The 24,517-nt window shown below is 37.3% G+C and overlaps 1 protein-coding gene across 2 annotated transcripts in view; it reads right to left on the bottom strand.

The window, feature by feature from the left end:
* Positions 1 to 23,992, bottom strand: part of LOC117411706 (phosphatidylinositol 4-phosphate 5-kinase type-1 beta-like) — a 55,562-nt gene extending 31,570 nt beyond the window's left edge. Inside the window, exons 1-4 of one of the 2 annotated variants that reach the window (XM_058993311.1) lie at positions 23,827 to 23,992; positions 2,939 to 3,201; positions 2,174 to 2,243; positions 519 to 649 (exon numbers count right to left, since the gene is read on the bottom strand). In XM_058993311.1, the coding sequence (XP_058849294.1) occupies positions 519 to 649; positions 2,174 to 2,242 (200 nt within the window). In that variant the 5' untranslated portion in view covers position 2,243; positions 2,939 to 3,201; positions 23,827 to 23,992. The remainder of the gene's footprint in view (positions 1 to 518; positions 650 to 2,173; positions 2,244 to 2,938; positions 3,202 to 23,826) is intronic. The other variant, XM_058993306.1, reaches the window with a different exon arrangement.
* Positions 23,993 to 24,517: the final 525 nt, after the last annotated feature.

Raw genomic sequence — 24,517 nt, 5'->3', positions numbered from 1 at the left:
CCTGTAGGGGGCTAGGAGTGTATGATAAATGGTGCAAGATCAAGGCATTTATCGTGTTCACCATGTAGAGTGTGACAGATGGACAGACAGACCAATAGATGGACGGACACGATAAGAGTATAAGGGTCGCCATATTTTTTAATGAGGGCCCTAAAAAAGAACAAAACTGACTATTTTTAGCACAATGCAAATATGTTGTTACAGCAAGATTGAAATATCTGTCACACACAGCTTACATTTATGATTTTTTTTTATACATATATACTATATATACACACACACACACACACACACACAGGAATGGTGTCAGAAAATATGACATGGAGCAGCGTAAGAGCAAACTTTTAGAACACCCTGCAAATGTATTGCCATAATACTGCAGTATCTTATTGTAAGGGACAGCCTTTTTTTGTTTTTTAACCTACACCATCTGGATACTCCAGTATAAGCTTTCAGTTAGCAAAAACCACAGCAAAGTAATGAGCCCCAAAAGGGTAACATTCTGTCCCAGCACTTACCTTGGTAAAAACACACTTTCCACTACGTAGAAATCCTGCATAAGCACATCTCTGTCTGGCTTAGAAGTAAGATTCCCTACGGCGTACCCTATTCCCAGCTGGATAGCTCCCTTCAACGCAGAGGATGTTGTCTGAAAATAAAACACAATATACAGTAAGCACATCAGCATAATGTCCTCCATTTCTAATAATGTTCCCCTAATGCTTATTGAAACTGTGAGATATTCAGCTGTGATGTCATTGTCTGATGACACCCATTGGATCTTCCAAAGCTCCTAAAACAGTTGACCCTTTATGAAGAGGGGGCTATAAAATTCTGACAAAATATATATTTTGCTAACATTTTACAGAAGGCTACTATCTATTAAAACAGACTAGCTATTAGGAAGTGGGCTGAGCAAGACAACCACTTTCATTAGCAATATAATAAATAGAATTGAATGCAATTTTATATTTAATTGAAAACTATCTTGCTAGAATGTTAAGTTTATTGAATTTATTTTCCATGGTTGAGTATGTGGGTGTTTGGGACTGAAGCACAAGCAAATTAAGTGTCTTTGCCAAGGTCATGCAGTCAGTGGCTGAACAGCAACTTTAACTCAGGATGTGTGGGGAGCCAATCTTTAACCACAAGAGTAGAGTGTCTCATCATGAACATTTGTTTGCACAAAATAACTTCCCCATTATGCTTTGACTTTCTTTTAAATAACACATGTAGATGTTTGTTTCTTGCTGAAATGTATGTATGTCAATCCATGTAGTCTTGTGGGGAGAGCTGAAGACCAGGCCTTAAAATTATTATTATTATTATTATTATTATTATTATTATTATTAGGCTGAGAGGCGCTGATGGACTGAAATACTGACTGCTAAATGACCTGTATCTCCTGAAAATGCTCATAATTATAAAGCAAAGAAGAAAATAAAACAATGTACTGTAAGCCCAAGCCTAACAGAAAAAAAAAACAATTATGTCAGTTATGAAACATCCTCACATTTGGTTTGTTATTTTAAAACCAAAATGTTATAATCGGAGCTGTCCAACGATAAAAAAAAATGAGATTAAAAAAAATTAACCTCAGTTAATCTTGGTTTTATTCACATATTTAATTGATGCAATTACTGCAACCATCTCATTTAAGTTTGTTTTATTACTGATGCTATTATTTATTTATTTATTTATTTATTTATTTAGCAGACGCCTTTATCCAAGGTGGCTTACAGAGACTAGGGTGTATGAACTATGCATCAGCTGCAGAGTCACTTACAACAACATCTCACCCGAAGGACGGAGCACAAGGAGGCTCAAGGCTCAAGTGACTTGCTCAGGGTCACGCAGTGAGTCAATGAGTGAGCCGGGATTTGAACCGGGGGGACCTCCTGGTTACAAGTCCCTTTCTTTAACCATTGTTTTTGTGACCTTGACCTCTCTTTGGGTTATTAAGCCTTTGCATTTCTGTCCAAAATGGACTCATTTTAAAAGTGATTCTGATAACCCAGCATTGCATGGACTCAAACATACACATGCTGTGTGATATAATCACGATAAGGGATATGGCAAGTTTTCAAGACAGCTGGCTGGCAGCTCTGTGATGGTTTTCTTGTACAGGGTTCCACTGCAGTGCAGCGTATGTTGACGTTCACAGTACATTTACCTTTTTGTAGGTTTTCTCCCCATTTTGTTTCCCTGACACTCCAACTCCATTTTCAGTGGCAGATGACATCCTAAAAAAAAAAATACTAGCATGAGAAAAAATTGTTTCTGATATCAACATGAACAAGTCAAGACATCCCAAAAGTCAATTCAAAGCTAAGAAAAAAATAAAAATAATCACTTCTCTGTAAAATGAACATTTATACCTGGCTTTTGTGGAACAGAACACTTTAAATTGTAGTGTTTATTTTTTTGTATTTATATATTTTTTTCAATTGAATAAAGATGCAAAAAAGGTTCTATACAATTTAAAACAAGAATTACGTATCATAAATACCATACATTATCAACGGTATAGTTATAAATAAGGCAAATCTGTTTGTGATTTTGGCATGGAAGCAGTTGCTTCATTACCTTCCCTGTATCCTCATTTTTTAAATCATTGTCATAAGTGGTTTTATCCATTAATAAATTACCGTACTGAAGGTACAAATGTAAGTACATAGCTGGAACATCTATATTGGTTTCATTTTGAATGTAATTTGAAAAGCAGTTTGGTTTTTTAAATGGTAAAAGTCCAGTAGCAGCACATTATGGTAATTGGAGATCTGCAATTAACAATTCAGCAACCCAGTATATAATGCGCTAAGAGCATTATGCTTTCTTTATCACATGCAATGCAAATGGGACCATTTTCTAAGTAAAACTACATCCTACTAGTTTAAATGTGAAAAATATGTTATTTAAAAAGCCATGCTTCAAATACCTTGCTTAAACAATGTGTAAGTCATCTGCGTATCACGGCGGCTGCATAATTCAGTCATGTGACCTCTAATCTTGCATCCTGTTAAATAGCATAAAAAAGATTTTCCTGAAACATACATACTTTATTTACAAAATGTTATCTGTATAACAAAAGCGTCTTTCCTTTGTTCACATTTTAGGTTTCTTCCATTAGGAGTGTAGGAGATATTCATAATCTCTTGATGCACTGGGCAGTAACAGGAGCCTGACTGAGTTGTTCGAAGACTGAAAAAGAGAATACATGGAAGCTTTATGGAGGGTGGAAATGTAAACTAACTGGAAAGCCAAAAAAGTCTGAGTCGAGTGGGTGTGGAATTGAAATTAGAACTGAAAAGAAGTACTCGTCATATTGTAATTATGAAATGAACTGTGATAGTGGGGCACTGCAGCTTTAAATGTTACAAGCAGCTGGTTTAGCACTAATTCCCCCATGTTCCACACCAGATTAACATTAGCGAACAAATGATCTGTAATGTGTAAGCAAAAGGGATTCAGGTAAAAGCTGGTAATGAAGAGAGAAAAGGGATTTAAACTACTCCTTTGATATTTAAACTGAATATGTTCTGGAAGATCTTCTCTGGAAAAATGCATAGCAGGGACCATGTTCAAATTCATTTGAATGGCTGTAGGCAGCCATTACAGCGATAATATATTTTTTCAGTAAAAATGAGTTCTGCTTAATATATTCCACTCTCCAGGCTGACACATCTTCAGTCTGCTGGAAAACCATATTAGGCTAGATAAGAACTGTTGTGCTATGAAAATTCTGCTGTGTAGAGAATGGGTTATAGCAATTCTGAATGGAATGTGGAGAAATGCCATCTTCAACACTGCTCAAACAGATCATGTCACGCATTGCAGTTAAGAGGAATAGCATAGTCATTGTGATTCCGACTAAAGCAACATAATAGTAAGGGGGATTTATAAAAAAAAAAAAAAGTCACAACATGCACTTCTTTCTAATTATTTGCACAGAATAACACTTGAGCACAACTTTAAACTTGATATGCATCTCAACCAGTAACACTAAACACAATTCAAACACTGTTAGGGGTATTAGATATACTGTAGAAAATTGAGAATTAGCGAACAAAAACAAAGCATCCCCTGGGGCCTAATGTAAGGGTAATGGCATCTCTGATGGCACAGTTTGTACATATGAATTGAAATAGATGAATTGAAAAATACCTCAGTAATGGATATGGCTATTGGTTAAAACAATGTAGCTCTGAAACAATTTACTGCAGTATTTTACAATAAATACTGCAATTTACAGTAGTATTGTTTTTGTAAAATGCATTAAATTGTTGCACATTACACTGTAGTGTACTGCAGTTCTTTGCTGTTAGTACATGTAGTCGTCAATGTTTACTTTGGTTACTATATTTTAATGTTTTTGTTTTCTACACTAAATAATACATTTTGTATGTAGATGCATTTTTCAACTACAGGCACTGGATTAAAACTAGGGCTTCTGTTTTTCGGTGTTTATTCATTTTATTTTTCTGTGCTTATTTTTAGTTTTATGTAAATTGTTTTTTTTCTGGCCTTCGTTTTTGATATACTGTATGAAATGAGTATTTTCGGTTATTTTCCAAAATGCTTGAGCATTTTTTTTTCTGTCAAAATATGCATAGTAGTAACTTGACAGTACTTGCACACTTAAGTTGTACCTTCTGTCCTTTGCTATGTTCCACAACAAAATCCTTAAGGTCATGGGCACATTCTTTTGGGGTTTTTGTGTGTAGGTATCGTTTTACATTTCGCCACAATTTACAATTATGTTTTAAATCCTCTGTATGTTAAACTATAATACAACTTTAAATCCTGCTAACAACCCTCCATTCCTAATTGTAATCTCGTTTTAAATCCCGCAAGCAGTCTCTCCAATAGAAATGTAGGAATGTGCTGTCAATCAGTAGTTGGGGAGGTTTAAAGTATTCAGAACAAATCAATGATAGATAAGGCAGGAAAGTGGGACATTGCCTAGCTGCGCTGGGAAATGTATGTTTTTATTTGTAGTAGGTTTTATTTTTTTACACCAGAAACACTTCCAGCATACAGTTGTTTATACAAATATGAAAACTACATGGGCATTGACTCATACTGGTCTGTGAGATACAGTATAAGGCTTTGGCAGTGTGACAGGGGAAGCTTTGTAAAACGACTGCCACAAAGGTGTACATTTTTCTTCTACGACACCCACAGCTGAAACTTACCTGGGGAATTTTAAAATGCAGTTGTGTGTCATGTATAAAACCACTATCCCAAATAGGTCTTTATTGTCCAATAAACTCAAAGTCATATGACCACAATAAGGCAGACATCTTAGGTCATAATTCAAAGTGAAGGTTACAGAGCATAAGGAATCAAAATGTTCGATGCACCCTATAAATCACTTAAAAGCAATTTTCTTCACTAGATTATGAGTTTTATTTCTGATTTCAAAAGTGCAAATGTAACCCTATCAATGAATAATAAATGTATGATACTAACGCTCACAAAAAACACAGACTACATAAACAGGACACAGTAAATACAGACACACATCCATCCATTCATGCTACTTCAAAAAGCATCATATTTTATTCTGTTCTACATTACCTACAGTGTACACATACATACATGTCTAAAACATGTTCATTACTTGCATACATACATAAATAAGATATCAATTTACAATTACTTTGTTCTTGGAAAGGTGAAATAGCAGAGAAGAAACTTGACAGTAACATACACATGTGATGGGAAGCTAGGTAACATTCTATAACAACCACCACTTGCTGAGATACATAAATTCACCCTGGACTTGGACTGAGACCATGACTTAGGAGTTGAAATAACTGAACACAGCACCAGTCACAAGACAGCAGTGCGAAGGCGCCACTAATCAGTTGCCTTTGACAGGGGGAACCTTTCATCGGGTGAGATTTGTGCTTAGTGTGGCTGAGAGCCAGCGGAACCTGCAAAGGCACCACCAGCAGCATTTCAATGCAACAACCTGGAATGAGTTACATACCCTTCTATAGACTATTCATCAGTATGTATACTGAGCTGCTGCTTATTATTCAATTACCACTGAACTGGTGAAGAATCACATATTGTGATCTTCCATAATTAATCAAATATAGCTCAAAGCTACTGTAATAATAATCCTGTTATAATACATTGCTCAAAGAGGACTAGAAATGTGTTAGATACATGCTCTGAGCGACAGAAAGTGTGTGTGTGTGTGCGCGCGTGCGCGTGTGCGTGTTTGTGTGTGTGTGTGTGTGTGTGTGCGCGCGTGCGCATGTCAGAGACAGACAATTTATAGCTAAGCAAATCATTATAATAGCTCTCCTACAATTCTGCTGCAGCATGCTTCTTTTTAGAGAAACCTGTAAAACGGTGGGATTTTAATGTAAAGAAATGGGTATATACAACAAAGGGCCAGTTGTTTCCTTGTCACAGCCAAGCACAATGCTACCCAGCATCTTTACTATGTGTTTTTTTTTTTTTCTTTTTTTTTTTTAATTTAGTCGTTGCCAATTAGTTTTTATTATTTTCTCCCCAATTTGAAATGCCCAATTATTTTTAGGCTCAGCTCACCTCTACCACCCCTGCGCTGACTCGGGAGGGGAGAAGATGAACACACGCTGTCCTCCGAAGCGTGTGCCATCAGCCGCCCGCTTCTTTACACTCTGCAGACTCACCGTGCAGCCGCCTCAGAGCTACAGCGTTGGAGGACAACGCAGCTCTGGGCAGCTTACAGGCAAGCCCGCAGGCGCCCGGCCAGACTACAGGGGTCGCTGGTGCGCGGTGAGCCGAGGACACCCTTGCCGACCTAACCCTCCCTCCCCCAGGGCGACGCTCGGCCAATTGTGCGCTTCCCCTTAGGAGCTCTCGTCCACGGGGATAACTACAACTGTAAGAATAGGGATTAATGTAAGGGTAAGGTTCCTGTAAGGTAAAGGTTCCTGGAGCGGGCTCCTCCTTTCAGGGGAGGTAGTGCTCGGACACTTGTAGGCTAGCTTTTGTTATGTTAGTTGTGTTTTTACTGTGTTTTGTTTTGCATTTTTGTATTTATTATTTTGCTTATAACTTGTGTGTAGGTCCTTCCACACTGGATTTTACCATTGCTTATACTATTGCAAATAGGAATTTTGAAAACACTGTCAATAAAACCTGTGCGCTTGCCAGGCATGGCAACGTCAACCACTGTGTCTCTCTGGTCTGTCAGAGGATACCCTTTTACACCATTGTATTTGTTGTATTCTATTGTGGTTTTAAGAGTTAAAACATGCAGTATTGGATATAAATGAATGTTCCTCTCCACAGCAGTTTGGTTGCTAAGCATCGTTAAGCACAGTAATGATGCTTTCAAATTAAATTCATCAAGAGCATCTGGCCTAATGAAGAGTAATGCATGAATGTCAGGTGATCTGTGTGTTATTTTGAAAAAGAAATGCACTAGTAATAAAATTGCTTTTAAGGTTGGTCAATGGAAGGTATGATGAATGAACAATAAAAGCACTGGGTTATATTTAATTGGAACTGGATTCATACGTATCAGGTACAGAAAGAGATTTCCTTCAATAAAGCCCTAATGGAGGCTCTACTCTCATCCCTTTATCCAGGGAAAAGAAAGTCAGGGTCATCCTTGCACCTTTTCAGCAACAATTACAGTTCACTGCCTCATTCGTACCCCATCCACTGCCCTATGTACAATGTACTATTTATTCTCCCAGATTGTATTTAAATTTGTTGGCGTTAGAATGCCAGCCTCTCTGGCACATTCATCCATGTAGCAGGTACTTCCGAGGAAGTGAAAAAGCAAGGACTACAGAGTATCTAGTTTAGGAATAACACATGAAACTGTCAAGTTAACCCATTGTAAGTGGCCAACGTGCAGAAATGATAAAAACCTCATGTGCAATCCTTTTTATTATCTTACATAAAAGCCAATGTGCCCCACCACAGGGCCTCAGAAGGATTGCTTTGAATTTACTGCGGAAATGAGGAAAAGCTACAAACCCTATTGCCAAAAGTCTAAAGTACCTGCGCATTTCTATTTCTATTGTGAATATCTTTAACATGTCAATGGCCAAAAAGTGACAAGTGGATCGGTTTATTTGATCCTTGATAACCTGTCTGAGACCTCCCTACTTTTCCCCAGTAGAACAATACAAAATCTAAAATGTATCAAAATATAAAAATAAAGCAGCAATGCCTGAATGTCTGAATCACAAAAGTGTTTAGATATACTCATGTGAAACAGCATATACCTACACCCCCTACCGTCAAGGTGTCAAAATCATAATTAAGACGTTATTTTTGCAGGTTTCCTGGTATATTTGCTTAGCTTACATCATGTTCACTAAAAACACAAAAGCAATGATATGGGACAACTGAAAAGCTGTATGAATGCAATTTTAAATCTCATGTTGCTTGGAAGTTGGCACCAAGAAAGTACTGTCACCATTTGCCAACTAAAATCAGCTTTACTGGATACACAGAGAGATGAATGTTCTTCCATTCTTTCTCGAGCTAGGGTTCAGCACCTTGAACTCCATTTTGTTTTCTGTGTGCTGACAGCAACCATGCACCACCACCTAAAACAAACAGTCTTGGACAGAGTGTCCATAGCGTTGTACTCTACAGTATGTTGTGATCATCACTCAAGTTCATTCAAGTCTGTTTTATGTTTCTGTCCATTTGGTACTAAGGGAGGTAATGTGGAATGCAGTTTTGATTAGAAGTCCTACCAAGACAACAAGCAATGCCCCAATATATTGTGGAAAGTTCCTTTTTGGAGAGCACAACTAGGGTTTCAGAATACTGTGCTTTCCTTGGTTTACTCCACCAACGTTTCTCAATCCAATTGAGGTTTAATGGGCGAACTGAAAAGGTCAAGGCAAACCAACCTCTATTTAATACATATATTTTTTGACAGGACATATTCTTTTTTGTTTGTTTGTTTTCTTATTTGAATGTATTTCTTCCTGTTTTGTTGTATTCATTTTCTGTTTCAGTCAACATATCCTGGTGATTTTTTTAAAACTCAGAAGTTTAACCCTAACCCATTTGACTTCATTTGGTACACCAAAATATTTACCTGTCCCCTTGCGAGACCCTGGCCCTAGTGAATGGTAAAACTATCACAATTGTTCATTGTGGTATTTGATACGGATGTACTGTCTGTCTTCCAGTACATCCACTAAAGGCACGGGGGCGGTTCATGGCTGCGCTCTGGTGTATGAGATTCTGAGAGCTTTATTAAGACCCCAGGGGTGCTTAAAAAAGTTAACAGTGTATGATGACTGAAACAGAAAATGATACAAGAACACATTAGTTAAGATAACTTTATATTTTAGGCCCATTCCAAGTACATATTTAAGGGCATTTAAATGGCCCTTTGGTGTATATACCCATTTCTTTAAATTTAAGAGCATTTAATTGATATTAGATATCATGTGGGTAAACTGTTATAAAGGTAAAATAGTTTTTATACTGTGTTGTTAATGAAGTCATACTTTAAATATTAAACTGCTGTATGGGACTTCTAGAAAGGCACTATTAAGTACATATCATTGTCTAAAATGAAAAACATTTTATACAGCTGTGGAATGTGGGCTAAATGGTGGATTCATTTCTGCCTGGGGGAAAATATTTCTGAATTTCAACCCTTTAGTGAGTTTTTTCTCAATTCATCTTCAGTAATGTTTCCATTACAAAGGATGAGACTAAAAGTGATCGTTTTGCAAAGAGCATCTGCAGTTAAAGATAATTCTGTTTTAGAATAAGGTTTCAATATTTATTCATACTCATAGAAAAATCAGCGTTTAGTTTAGCTGTATGAGAGTTTAAATTAGGTCAAGATTTAACACTAAAATCGATTTGTATTATATATGTTCTAATAGGAATGGCTTCCAACTAAATAAAAAAAGATGGAAAACAAAACTGCTTTATAATAAGCCTGTAAGCATTTTCGTGACTGGCCCAGTTATTATAGAAAAGGGTGTGACATTGGGCAGTTCTCTGCTTTGTTTTCAGTATCTTAACTTAGCACTTTGCCCTCTCCGTTCCTAATGCTACACTTTTAACAACAAATGATCTTGCCATGTGATTTCCCACTTGCTGTGTCTATAAAGCTGACTTCACCTGACATGAAAAATAAAACTTACACATGTGGTTAAATCTATTAGCTCTCACAAGTTTTAGAGGTATCTCTACACAGTATAAAATCACAATTTATAAAATGTCTCAATACAGAGAAAACATGTTTAGTCCATATACACAACCACCTGCCGCTGTAGGTCACTAGCCTTTTGTTCTTTAAGCACAGGTTAACTTCCCCTCAGGGTACTTTATTGCAAACAGCTGTTTATTTTTCTTGACTTTTGTGTTCCTTCAGTTGGTGTTTCAATCTTTTTCCTTATTCACTGTTGTCTCATGTCTCTGTTAAACATTATCTGGATCAAGTCTGATGCCTAATACAGCGTGCTTCTTTTGATCACCCCTCCACAAATATTTGTAGCTCCTGTTACATTTTATTTGCCAGTCTCATATGCAATCCCAAGCACACATCTTACTAAACGGTGCTTTGTTGCCACAGCTGCCCTCAGCTCCTAATGACAACCAGTGAATCAATCCAGCAAGAACCACTGATAGACATGGCGCTGATTTTGATGGCTCTTTCCAGAAATGCAGCTGAAAGCAGCTGTTACTGTAATGGCAGCAAAAACAACTTCTGAGAGATGTTAGAACGAGGAGTGTAATGCAAGAACATACATTTATCCTCCCTTTTCAAGCTACTGAACCTTGTAGGCGAGACCCCATTCTGGGAAGTTTCCACTTCCAGTGCTGTGACTTTCAGCAAGGCATGCAAAAATGTTCCAGATTACAGATAAAAACATAGAGGTTAAATAAACCAAATGCATTCGTTTGAGCAAAATACTACTGGGGCAGCAGTGTGGTGTAGTGGTTAGGGCTCTGGACTCTTGACCAGAGGGTCGTGGGTTCAATCCCCAATGGGGGACACTGCTGCTGTACCCTTGAGCAAGGTACTTTACCTAGATTGCTCCAGTAAAAAAAACCCAACTGTATAAATGGGTAATTGTATGTAAAAATAATGTGATATCTTGTAATAATTGTAAGTCGCCCTGGATAAGGGCGTCGGCTAAGAAATAAATAATAATAATAATAGTTGAGAATATACTTGTGATTTCCTTACGTTTCTACTGAAATCGAAAACTAATCAATTTATCCTTTCTTAGCTGTTTTTGTGCATGTGATATGTTTTGATCAGATCAGAAAACTGTTGCGGCCTGCCTGTGCATCTCTGGTCCTTTTGGGTTTGTTTTCTCCCTTCAACACCCATGAAATTGAGATTACAGAGTATCTTTGGCTAACATATACAGCCAACTCCCATGAGACTGAGAGCAAGGCTGGATAAGTCAAAGGCTCACAGTGATGCTTCTTAAAGCAGCAATGCTCAATTTCTAACATCTGCAATTATACAGAAAGTAAATAATTTGAATAGAAATAACAAGTACATTTCTGTATTATTCCGCACATTCTTTTCATTGATGAAAAGTAGACCCGGCCAGCAGAACAGCTTGTTTGTCTCCACACACTCACAGATCCACCTGCCGCTCGCTGTTCCATCAAGGACAATTCAATTCTACTCTTGCATCCCTTGACTACTTTTTCCGGTAAGGAGGTCAGCTGCACGCGGTGTCACGCTGCCTAGGCAACGGGATGCAACTTGGAGCATTGCATGCGTTGACCAGCAAAACAAGAAGATGTGAAAAGACTGCTTACATGCAGCCCTGTGTATATTTCATAATCTTAAAAATGTTGTAGAAAAAAAAAAAAAAAAAAGTAAATTCCGGGGCATGCAATGTCTGTATAGACATCAATACATTACTGGTGTTACCCAATGAACAATAGTATTTACTCTAGTGGCAGTTCTAAAGAATAGACTGAAAGAATCATTGAGGACAGGTCAAGTATCTCTCCAGAACATTTACAAACTTCTCACACCTGGCTACCCATGGTGGCCCTATACCCTAACTATAGCTTGTCACAGAGGGTGTTTATCTCAAACAGAGATTAAAATGTTTAAAAAATAAATAAATTATCATGCCATTAGAGGATTAAGAATAACTCCACTGTTTCTTTTTTCAATAAGAGACATACAGTAGCAATCTGATTTAGGATGATTTAGGATTATTGTACAGTTTAAACAAATATCTCATTCTAGAAATAGAATCACTGGTAAAATCTGGTGAACACGACAGGGAACAATTCTTTCAACACCATGCATGATTTAAACCAGACGAAAAGGCATGGATTCCCAGAAAAAACATATGCTGATTTTGTTTATCATTAGTTAATAAACCTTAGTTGCTAAGAAGAGTTAAATGAAATGGAATCGTTTGTCCTATTCTGCTGTACCATTCATGTAAAGGTGCCTAACTTTTACAAAAGCAATAATCATGTATACCTGAAACCACTCACCTTGGGTCAGGACAACGTCCTGTTTTTGTAGAAGGTAAAACTTGAAAAACTGGTGTCCAATTAGAATGTTTAGCAACGCAATGCCTGCAAAGTGCCTTTCTGTAAACAAGCTACAAACTCTTATTATGTCATTAGTTCTAAGAACTCCTCATTGCAGTTAGAACACTGGGTTTACAACAACACTGACATCACAATAATTTTGCTCTAACATAATAAAGCCTATTTATGTACTCGTTCTTCTCTGTATTAGTATTTAACTATTGTTGCTATAACGCCACTAATTAGCTAAAGTGTGTGGAGAATTATACATGTTGATTAGAAATGTCTCATTCTTCAGTTTTAAAGACTGTAATAAGAGATTTCAAAGTTTCATATTTTTACTGTATTTTATTGCCTAGGTCAGAGGCAACCTATGGTCCTTAAAAAATCCACTAAATTAGGCTACTGAAACCCCACACCCCAAAACCATTAATCTACATCTCACTTGTTAATTAAGGTAGGATATAATCTGCTGCTTGTACATTAACTGAATATAAAAAAAAAAAATGACAAGGAACTAATCTCAGAAGAACCAATGTCACGTGTCACTACACAATGTCACGTGTCAATGGCACTACAAGAGTTCTGTGCCAGCCTACCAATAATGAAGCCTTTATTGTCATTGTTTGTTAAAACTGATACATTTCAATGATCTCAACGCTATCAGATCTAAATACTGCCACATTTTAACCTGATACACGTCCTGTTGGTGTTAACCCTGCTAAAACAACCACAGAATATAAGCTTTGGAGTTCTGTATAAACAGTTCAAACAGCCATACAGCTCTGACTGATACACCGAAACCAACACAAATACAGTATTACATTCATAAAGCACATTCAACGACACTGCAGTTGTTTAAGTCCATGACTTTGCCCTTGTACTTTTTTGGCCCCACATGCTTTTTTCCCTTTCAGGTTAGAACTCAGTACAAGTTGTGCCCTCCTGTAACAAGCACAGAGGTCACTGGGGGAGGCAATACCTGTGATCCAACATTGAGGAGAGTGGTGTACCTTCAGAGATGTTTCCAAATAGGAAGCCTTGTTGAAAATGTGAACATATATTGTATAGTTCTGCAAAGGACAGATGCACATGGCAACTCAGTTATCAATGGCTGCCAAAATGACACCATGGGCCATATTTTCAAAGCAATTTACTCTAGTCTTTAATTAACTCCTATTTTTTAACAGAGGAAATGTTATATTAATGTTACCAAACGAGAAACAAACAACTTGAGGGTGTTGAGAGACTTTGTACTATTGTCTAGTTGTTTGGGTCTTGCTTTGCCTATTAACAAGCGTTTTTCTCCACCCAAAAAACAGGAGTTAATCTGAAGACTGGAGTAAACGCTTTGAAAACATGAGAACCATGTTAACAAAAAGGCCATTGCTTTGCTTCCGGCTGACTTTTCAGTTTAATAACTTAATGGTGCGTAGTGCTCAAAAACCAGGCTTGAAATACTGTACCTGCTTACATTTGTGCTGAGCATAAATTAGAGCCATATTATTTTTATCTGTAAAGTAAATCCAGAAAGCAGTCATTTATACCTGTAACACAAGCACTATTTACCTACCGCACGCACAAAAAAAAAAAAAAAAAAAAAACACAATGTGGTTATTGAAGAACTGGATCACAATACATTTCCCACAAAAAAGGATCAGTGGCACTGTATAAATATACCCTTTTTATCTACTCTTTTTTGCTTCTGTAATTTAATGACACACAGATTACAGGAAGAGTTCTTATAGTACTCTAACCACATTGCATGAGAAAAAAGCCCCTTTGTTTTGCATATTTGCCAATATGCTGCTGCACTAGACTTAATTTGTTAACAGCTAGGCAGAGCACAGTAGCCTCTGTTGATACTCAAGCAGGTCCCATGACTTATTCTTGGAAGCTCCGACATTTAACATTTTAAAATGAACTCAAAAGCTAATTGGATAAATTAATACAGGTTGCTTATTAGCCCTAATTGGTCTGCTATATTTGTTTTGTATTAGACTTGTCATTTGATTTTCCTTTTTTTTCTCCTCTGTAATATAATCAGAAACCTTCAGAATGCACAATCCAGCTGTTCTTGTTCTTATTAAATGTAGAATACCGTAGACAGAACTACGGTCCATTACAGTAAATATATTTCCTGTGCATAGGTTTGCACTGATTGAAATCAAAACTCATCTGAATTTTGTTTTATTCCACAGGTCGGTTCAATGTACAACACGTATCGTAGAGGGAGTTTAAGCCTATTCTCTGTCTACAGAAACTATTAATCTTTACTACTTCATACTAGTGTGGGAAGTAGCGTTCTACAAGTAACATATTAGATTAATTATAAAAGACTTTTACAATTAAATCCAGCAATTCATCTTTTTTTAAGTTGGGACATTTAACACAGTACATACATTTTCCTAGGAAACTTACAGTGCAACAGCAGCGAGAAAAGATTTAAGCCGTGTGTTTGCCTCCTATCCCCTTGTTTTCGTGCATTAAGAGACATGCATGTCTGAGAACAGCTCGACCGAAGCAACGTCAGGGGAACGGAGAGACCACGTCTAGGTGGGTGTGTCCAATCACCAGAGCTGAACTGCATAGCCCTCCCTCACCCAAAAACCCACATCCCTCCACCCCTTAAAATCTTAACTGTGAATGAACCTCCAAACATTACATGTCAACATTTTATCTTTATACAGAATATCACATTCCGGTGTGTATTAAAACTCAATTGTGAGGAACTTAAAGACTACAAATGTATAAGGAGGTGGGGAGTCATTTTGGTTTGAAGGGGGTTACTTAGGTGGGTGGTGGGTGTTCTGTTAGATTAAGGGGGGAGGGGGGTTGTTAGGTTGTTGTGTTATGTTGGGAGGGGGTTGTTAAGTGGGACGTGCAAGATGAGTGGCTGAGTCATGGTTTGCATGAGCGAGTGTCTGTGGATTGGGAAGCCTGAGTAGATGGATGGCTCTTAGGTGGGGATGGGCCCGAGGCTATAAAGGTCTGGGAAGTTTGTGAGGGTGAAAGTGCTAGCAGGGTCTCGCACACGGGAGTTTGTGTGTTCCGGAATGAGAAGAGAATCAGTCTGCTTGGTTTTGTTATTTTACTCCCAGTTCCTCTTCCCTTGCTTTTATGTATTTTTTAAACATTAATAAAGCGCAATTAAGTCAAGCTTTGTGGAATCCATATTTTGCATTCATAAATAAATTCGGCATGAGCTTTTTGAAAATGACACCTACTTCAGCCTCCATATATATATATATACCTGTCCAAATAAATTATTTACATAAGGTTACTTAAGTTAAAACCTGAAAAATGTAAAGACAAACCTGAAAAAGTTAACAAAAGAGAAAAAAAGGAGAATTTCAATAGGAAGCTTTATTACCCTTGACGCATTTTATTATCAATGTCTCCTACAGCTCTATTGGAAGCAAAACAGAATGCACGTGTAAAAAAAAGAGTGCTTCAAAGTTTATATCTATCAGGACCCCCAGTAGAGGCCTGGATGAACTGTTCAGAATATAAGCGTGGACTCATTTACTATTAACTTGCTTGTTAAGCATCAGATCTTAAATGTTTTGGCAGTCTTACCCTTTTCTGAAGCATAATACAACGTAAAAGATTGCTATCATCAGAACTTATTACATTAATCACATGCTGTGTTGTGCATATTTTACAAATTAATCTTCCTACTGTACTAAACCTGTAGACTTTCTACTAAAACACCATGTTCTGTCAATAGAAATTACTTTTTTTTTTTAGACTGTGTTTTTTAACTCTGTTTTTTTTTTTTATATTTCAAAAGTAAACTCTGGAACTAGACCTCTACCACTATTGCACACTCAAGTAGGTATGTAGGACTGATCAAAGTCTAAGTGGTAAATCTAGGAGGCCTTTGATTTATTGCAGAGGAGTGCTCCCAGTAAGATCACATGATACCTTCTGAATTGGCAACAAAGTAAAAAGCATACAGTAAGAAAACAAAACCCAACACTACCTTTTCAATTTTGCTAGCTGTTTTGTTCAAGTAAATTATACTTACATTTGTTTTAAGAAGTCAGTGAAACTCACAGGTCTCTTTAAAAACTGTTGCTAAGAGTGACATGGCAAATCTCAGGTGCTGATTAGAACTATCAGTTACTAGAATGCAGCATACAGCTCCTCTGTGAAAGTAAACTACAGTGTAATTAAAACAACCAAGTAGAAATCCATTACTGTAGTAGGTTTAGCTTTCTTCCTTCCTGTCATTGCTGTCCTTTGACCTAGACTCAATACACTGGCTCAATCTGTTCATTTAACAATATTGTATTAAATAGCTAAATAGGGAAAGCAATAGTTAAAGCACTGACTTTCAACTACTGAAAGCCCTGGACTGATCCCACTGGTTGACATTCAAATAACCTGATCAATTCCATGATGTTTTTTTTTTATATTGGATAATTCATCAATATCAAATATTGATGTATTAGGAGTGTAAAAGCCTGCACACTGACTTGGTTTCTTAACTCTCATTTTAAAATAATAATAATAATAATACACAAGCACATTTCTTATTGTACCTTGCAAACCAAATTCAATAATGTTCACACAACAGTGAAGGATTAAATATCATGTCTTATCAAACATTAACATGGAATTGTCCAAAATATCTCTATATTTTTCCCCTCAGGAAAATGCTAGTTGATGTATGCTTTAAAAACACATTTTCTATTGGTTCTGCATATACATTGTTTTCACTGCAGGGCCAAGCAACAACAATGCCATCATTTCCATAGCTTCCTATCTTTGTCACAGGTTGATACACAGTAATGACAAACACTGTAATAAAGAAAGGCCTCTGGTGCCAGCTTGCACAAGCCACCGACTTTGCTAACACCAGCTCAGCATAAAAGGCCTGTACCAGAAGGAAATAATATTTACATACAGATAGGCAACAATGCTATCTGTCACCTTGGTGACCGCTCCAAGTCAAGATATTTTGCATCTGTTGCTTTCCTAGCCAAACAAACCAACCTGATCTTTGCATGGCTTGCTAGTTAATCTGTGAAACAGGAACTTCCTTACTGCCTGTTCCCTCAAGTTTTACGTCATGCCAAACAGGCCCTGGTTGCGTGCCTGACAACACCCTTGTTGTTTTAAGGTGTTCAGTATTGTGTACTTTACAGTATCTACAATTATTTAAATGGTTTTAGTTGGAGTTGGCTGTACTGTATTTTCACCTGGACTTGCTTGGTAAAGGGATTGTAAAGTACAGTACATTTAACTGAATCAAGTTGCTCAAAACCTTTTTTTATTTAACTTGCCAGCAAGAAACTACTAAATGGGTGTTCAAATTCCAATAGATAGTCTGGCATTCCTACCACCTTTGTACTTCTCTTGGATTTATCTGATGTTATAGTTTTTCAGACATTCTTTACAGTGAAACCAACATTCTGGATAACAGCAGGCTTGTTTTAGTGAAGGGGGACTCTAAAGACCAGGGTAGTAGCTCATCTCAACGAAGACAAAATCAAAGGGTGCCTCTGCAAACAAAGAAGCAAGCAGACTGTAACACAATGAAATCGAAGGGTTTACACCAACACGAGATACTCCACTTCTGCTCACACTTGGTACTGTCAAATTACATGGGAACATTATTTAAAATCCGATAATAGTGGCATTATATTATTTTAAGGAAGCTTCTAACTGTGACCAATAAGCTAATTACCAGCATGTGAAACTTGCCATAAAGTTTCTCAAATGTTACATCTGAAAAAAAAAAAAAAGCTCTGTGCCTTAGATTCCAGGATTGTTGGTCTGTGTGGCACCCAATTCTACAACCAGTCACAAGAAGGATAAGCCACACTGTCATGGGCAAAACACTTCTACCTTCACCTATATTTAGCAGTAAACAAAAATGGTGTTTTTTGTAAAGAAAACCAAGTACAGGACCAGCTGTGTCACCATCTTTGAACAAGTTAATAAGTCTGATAAGAGCTCATTTGACAAAGGACTTCATCCCTTGGGATAAACATTAATAAATTAAGTCAAGCTTTGTGGAATTCATCTTTTGCATTCAAAACATACTAGGTGTCATATAAAATGTGGAAAATTATTACTAGCAATTCCTTACAGTTGAGGAAGCCAAAATCAGTCATGTTCTTGGAATAGTGCATGCTTTTTGTGGGTCAATTATGCAGACAAGAACAAACCAAATCTTTTACTGTATATGACAGCCATGAAGCACTCAAAACTATTTTTCTTGTATAACATTTTAATACAGTTTTGTGGCACCATACCGTATCTCTCTTATCAGTGTATTTTTTTCATGCACAGGTGGCTTTGTTTTTGCATGTTGTGTTGTTTCCTGAAAAGTGACTATCGTTTTCTTTTAATTACTAAAGAGAAACTTGGTACGGTAATGAAATATCCCCGTTACAGTATGTTAATTAATGCATTCTTGTTGTCATCACATCCTGGTGACTTTGAAAAATTCAGAAGTTTAAAACTCCCCAAGAGCTCTTAAACATGTCTTTTCCCTAAGTGCACCTGGTAGACCAGAGAGAGACCATTAAAAAGTGTCTTCAGCAAAATATCTGAGGACACTTGAAGCCACCCTTCTTGTACTTTTTTTGAGAAGAACAACACTACTGCTATTTAAAGAACTTTAAAACAAACACCAAGTCTATGATAAGCAATTATAAGCAATTGTTTAATCTGCATAGATTAAGCCTCATTTTCACAAAGGAACTACAGTAGTCACGTCATGGAATCCCAGTCAGAAGCCAAATATTAGTTTTATGTTTAAATTACAGCCCACTTCATTGTTACTGGATATGTAATGGAAGTATGAAGCATGAAGGGTGGTTCCCATATAAGAAATACAATATTATGATGTAGTATGGGGACAAAATATTACAGTTTAATAGAAAACTACAATGTTAAAGAAAATCCAAATTAGAGAAAAATGTGGCAGACTGTTAATATATGGAAAATAATATGTACACTGACACATTTACATAAAGTTAATAGTAAACTATTTTACTGATGTTTTTAACAGTATAATACTATATTAATTATAATATAAACTAGAACTCCCATGAGTATGCACATTTCTTAATTAAGAATAATGACCCGAGTCACAGGGTCAGTGGTACGCAAGGGGCGGCAACAATCGAAACAACTTTATAAATCTGATTCCTGTCCTGGTTAACAAATTCAATCAATAACTTTAAGTTGTGAGGAAGTTATAAAATTCACTGGATATTCTGTCATGCTTTAACATAAGAGTCGGGGACAGACACAGCAGTAGAAGGACAACCTACATATACTGGGCCTACAGCTATTAGTCTATTTTAATTCACAGCCATAAGGGAAAGTTAAGATAAAAATACTCTTTGCACAGTAACAGTTCTAGCATCTGCGGAACATTCTGCTTCCCCTTTCCTGGAGACAAAATGAAATCCTTCTGCCCTTGCATGTATAGCTGTTTCCTGGTAAATTCAGCCTTGGCTTGGGAGCAGCGCAACTGAACAGCTTGGTTATTATTGTTTAGCTGTATGCTAGCCTTGTTCCGGCCTCATAAAACCTGTTTATAGATTATATTTTGTCAGGAAAGATAATAACCAGGTTTGTATAAATTTGGATAAAACTACACGGTTTTCAGGATGCAGGTTTAAAAAATCCAAACAAGCCACATTATTTACATATTTAAAACCCTTTTCCTATGTAAAATAGGAAATAGACTATAATATAGGGCATAGAACAAAACAAATACTTGCATACAAATTAAAACATTCTTTTTTTGTTCAACAATTTGACATTAATTTTGCCGCAATTTTCTATCTAATTTGAAATACTCAATTCTAATGTCCCCTCACTTCTGCAACCTGTGACCTTACCGTCAAGCCAATTGATTCATTTTACACAGTAAACTAAGGTGAGTTTGGTAGGGTTTCTAGACACTATTGCCTGACAGTTAGACTTATATCCGTTTGTGAAGCTGACATTTCTAACTAGTATCTGTCTATTCATAAAGCCTGTGCTTTCTTTATTATGTATATGTACCCCTAGTGGGGGATTATATGTGACACTTTGCATATACCTAAAGAACCATTTGTCCTATTGTATTGAAACGTCTTAGTGACCTTTTTTAGCACAAGTTATTGATCATAAAATCAGGGTATATAAAGGCTGTCTAAAACATTGGGGAAACTAAAAAAACGTTTAGCAGACCGCTTTGTGAACAATTTATGATGCATTCAAATCAACACCACTACATTTCCAGTAGCTTGACATTTTACCAATTATAATCACACAAGTGAAGACATTACCATCTGTGGGAGCTGTCTGTGCTATGGAACAAATGCTGCTTGGAAACAAAGGGACATGAATTCATCTTCAAACTAGGAACTTTGGAACCAATCCACAGAATTCTTGAAAAATACTGCACTGTGTTACTTTTCTTTCTACACAGCTGAAGAAGGGCTTTTGTCCCAATGGTCCCAAAATAAATGCTTTTTTAAACATTTGAACCTTTAGTGTACATCCAAACACATTTTTTAATTTAATTTTTTTCAATTTTGTACTCTGCAGTTATATATAAACCATGTGTCCACATGTGATGAAACTCCCTTTGGACCTTCTTCAGCACGTGGACGTGTAATTATATGCAGGATATAAGTCGTGGTGATCTGGTGATTTTCATGTTTCAGAAAATGTCACGAACATGCTTGCTTAACGTACTTTAATCCCCAGGAAGCATACAATACGAGAAAATCTGTCTACATGGAAAATCATTCAGTCCAGTATGCTATACACATTTGTATTAAAGAATACAATCATTCTAGGTGTTTTCCTCATCACATCTTACTGCTAGCTGATGTTTTAAAAAGTACATTTCCGTATATGTGCCTCATACTAGGTGATAATATATTAGAAGAGTACATTGGCGCCATGACCAGGTGCTGCGATGTTTGGCCTTAGCATTGGAAGACAAGCGTAACATGACCAATAAGTTGCCACCTGTTCCATCAAAACATTACACACAAAAGACAACATTCCTCCGCCCAGGAGAGCAACCACCAAGAAAAGGTGTTAAAACCAATCCTCGCCCAGGACAACTGGAAGCTGCTAGAGACTGGAATATGCTGGCAGATGTTGGTCAACGGCTTATTTTTCCACCTGAGATTGCCACCACTAACCTTCGACCAGATATTGTCTTGTGGTCTGGATCAGCACGCCTTGTTCACCTGGTAGAGTTAACAGTGCCATGGGAGGACGCTGTAGATGAGGCGTATGAGAGGAAGAAACTGCGGTATGCTCAACTAGCCACTGAAGCGGAACAGCGAGGATGGAGAGTTCGGGTTTACCCAGTGGAAGTGGGTTGTCGAGGATTTGTGGCACATTCTACAACCCGGTTTCTCAGAGACGTCGGATTCAGTGGCCAAGAGTTGCGTCGCACAGTGAAGAACTTATCTGAAGCAGCAGAGAGGAGCAGCAACTGGCTGTGGTTGAGACGGAAAGATTCTGGCTGGGGACAGGTAAGTAAGCTGGGCTGAGTTGAGTGGGGGACGGAGGGGGGTGATGCTGGGACGCCAGAATCACCGTCGAGCCCTCTTGAGGTGTCGTGGGCTAGTCGACGAAACACTGAGGATGGAAGGTGCCCACTTGAAAACCCCAGAGATGTACCCTACTTAGCTCAATCCAGACGGTTGTCATGCTGATGCGCTGGGGAGGCCGCACTTTGGTTGATCCCTGGAGCCAGCATCGCAGCCGTTGTGTGTGCTGATGCGCCAGGGAGGCAAAATAAGCTGATCCCTGGAGCCAGCATTACACTTCAGCCATTAACACCAGACAGAAGGATATCTACATCATCATATGGAAGGAAACGTAAATGGATGGAGACGCATATGGATCACATTAGTTTACTGTAAAGCTACGTCTTAGTTGGTGCTTATCTTGGCGAGAGCCGAGTTCAAATCAGCATGAAGTTTTAACATCTACTCTCGTGTAATGGAAATCATGCTTCCCCCACACTCGCTGAACATACTCGGACTGTATGAAGTCGTTTGGACATCTGTTATTTTCACAGTGCATTCTTTTCAGCGACAAAAGAAAAAATAAAAAAAATGTAAAACATTTGTCTGCATGTCCGGACAAACGGGTTATTCTAATTTTTATAAAAATCAGCTACGTAAAAACACATTACAACACATTACAGTGAGCGTTTTAAGGGTTAAACGTTGTTTTTTTGTTTATAGTTCACAGCACTTAAAACTTAACCAAGCTTAGCCGACCACAAGACCCAATGACTATGTTACCACGCAGTACACCTGCAGCTTAACCTCTGTTGCCACATAAATACAGGTATATATATATATATATATATATATATATATATATATATATATATATATATATATATATATAACCTTTAGACAAAACAATAACACTGCAGCTGCACAACAGAACGCCTTTCTGTCGCCCAGGAGACAGGTAGTCGTGAATCCTGGTTCAATTTACCAGAATCAATATTACAACGAGGAATTTCAGAGGCTGGCAAAATCCCATACCTCGGTAAAATACCTAGCACTTGAATCTGCGTATGAATCATTAATAACATGTTATTATGACCACCCAATAGCTATTAATAGGTACGTACATAGCAAATACATGTCCAATACAACAACAAGTAACTCATACAATGTTTAAATCATAACACCGTACAACCTGAAATTACTACAAATTTGAGTTTTCTACGGATAATTGAAGAGCTCCTCAAGGCATCACTACCCCGCAGTGCTACGTCATTCTACACCAACAAATAGTATTTTTTATTATTTAATTTACGGTAGTCTGATGCATACATTGTACAGAAAAAAAACCCAAAACAAAACACAAAAAAGTTCAATCTTTAAGAACGATTGAGCGTAAACATAAATATGTGCGAGCCAATGTGCGACAAAACAGATTGGTACAGCAGCAGCAGATACTAGATAGCTTACCTACTCCAAACAATTTTTCCCCCCATTTGTTTCTTCCTAATGTTGACAGTAACTAAGCATCTCACAAATACAGTATGAAGTATGTCCCGTGATTATGTTAAATATTCTGGGAGTAAAACCACACAACAGACCAAGGCTAATCCCTATATCCTTCTGTCTTCAAAGCAACCCGTCACACTAGCAACGTACTGTATTTCACTTGTACAATTGCATTGGCAGTAATGACAGGTCTGTTCAATACTTCTTGATCTATGAAGGTAGGTGAGGAAGTATTGTAATATTTTCAGTCGGCAACGTTTACAATGATTAAAGGAAAACATACAGATAAGTTTACCTGATGTGGTAGTTCTAAAACCAATGCTTATTTTCAGTAGGTGCCGTCACTTCCAATAAAATCGGTTAATATTATCCCACAACGGTTGCATATATGACATATGCAAGTCGAAAGACTCCACCACACAGTCCGCATCCCATTCAGTTCACTGAGTCACTATTCGTTTGACAATCGCACACTCTCAGGAGCGAGTCGGACTCCGCCCTCTCTGCGCGTACTGGAGATTTCAAGCGTTCGCTTTACCTGCTTCGTGAAGGCCATCTGCAGGCTGCTGGTGGTTTAGCTAGTAAAAGGATGTGCGTGAAACCTGCTGACAAACACGGGTTTAATCTACAGTAATGATGGACACCGCGCATTATATTGCTTTGTCAGCCTTTTGTGTTTGTTTTTGTAGCCTATTTGTTGCACTGTAGCTACACTATAAATGTGGATATATGCTAGGTAAAGACTTAGCCTATATGTGGTATATACTGTGCAATAAAGCAGTAGAATATTAAGCTAGTTAACTATGTTTAGTATAATAATAATAATAATAATAATAATAATAATAATAATAATATTATTATTATTATTATTATTATTATTATTATTATTATTATTATTATAGAAAGTACATCCCATATAAATTAATAAGCTACATTATTGTACAACCAGATATTTATAGTTCCCTTTAGGTTGTAATGGGTTTTTA

The sequence above is a fragment of the Acipenser ruthenus genome, chromosome 2 (genome assembly GCF_902713425.1).
Source record: "Acipenser ruthenus chromosome 2, fAciRut3.2 maternal haplotype, whole genome shotgun sequence".
Lineage (NCBI taxonomy): Eukaryota > Metazoa > Chordata > Actinopteri > Acipenseriformes > Acipenseridae > Acipenser > Acipenser ruthenus.
Note: the sequence above shows the minus strand (reverse complement) of the source record. Positions and strands in the feature narration are given on the sequence as shown.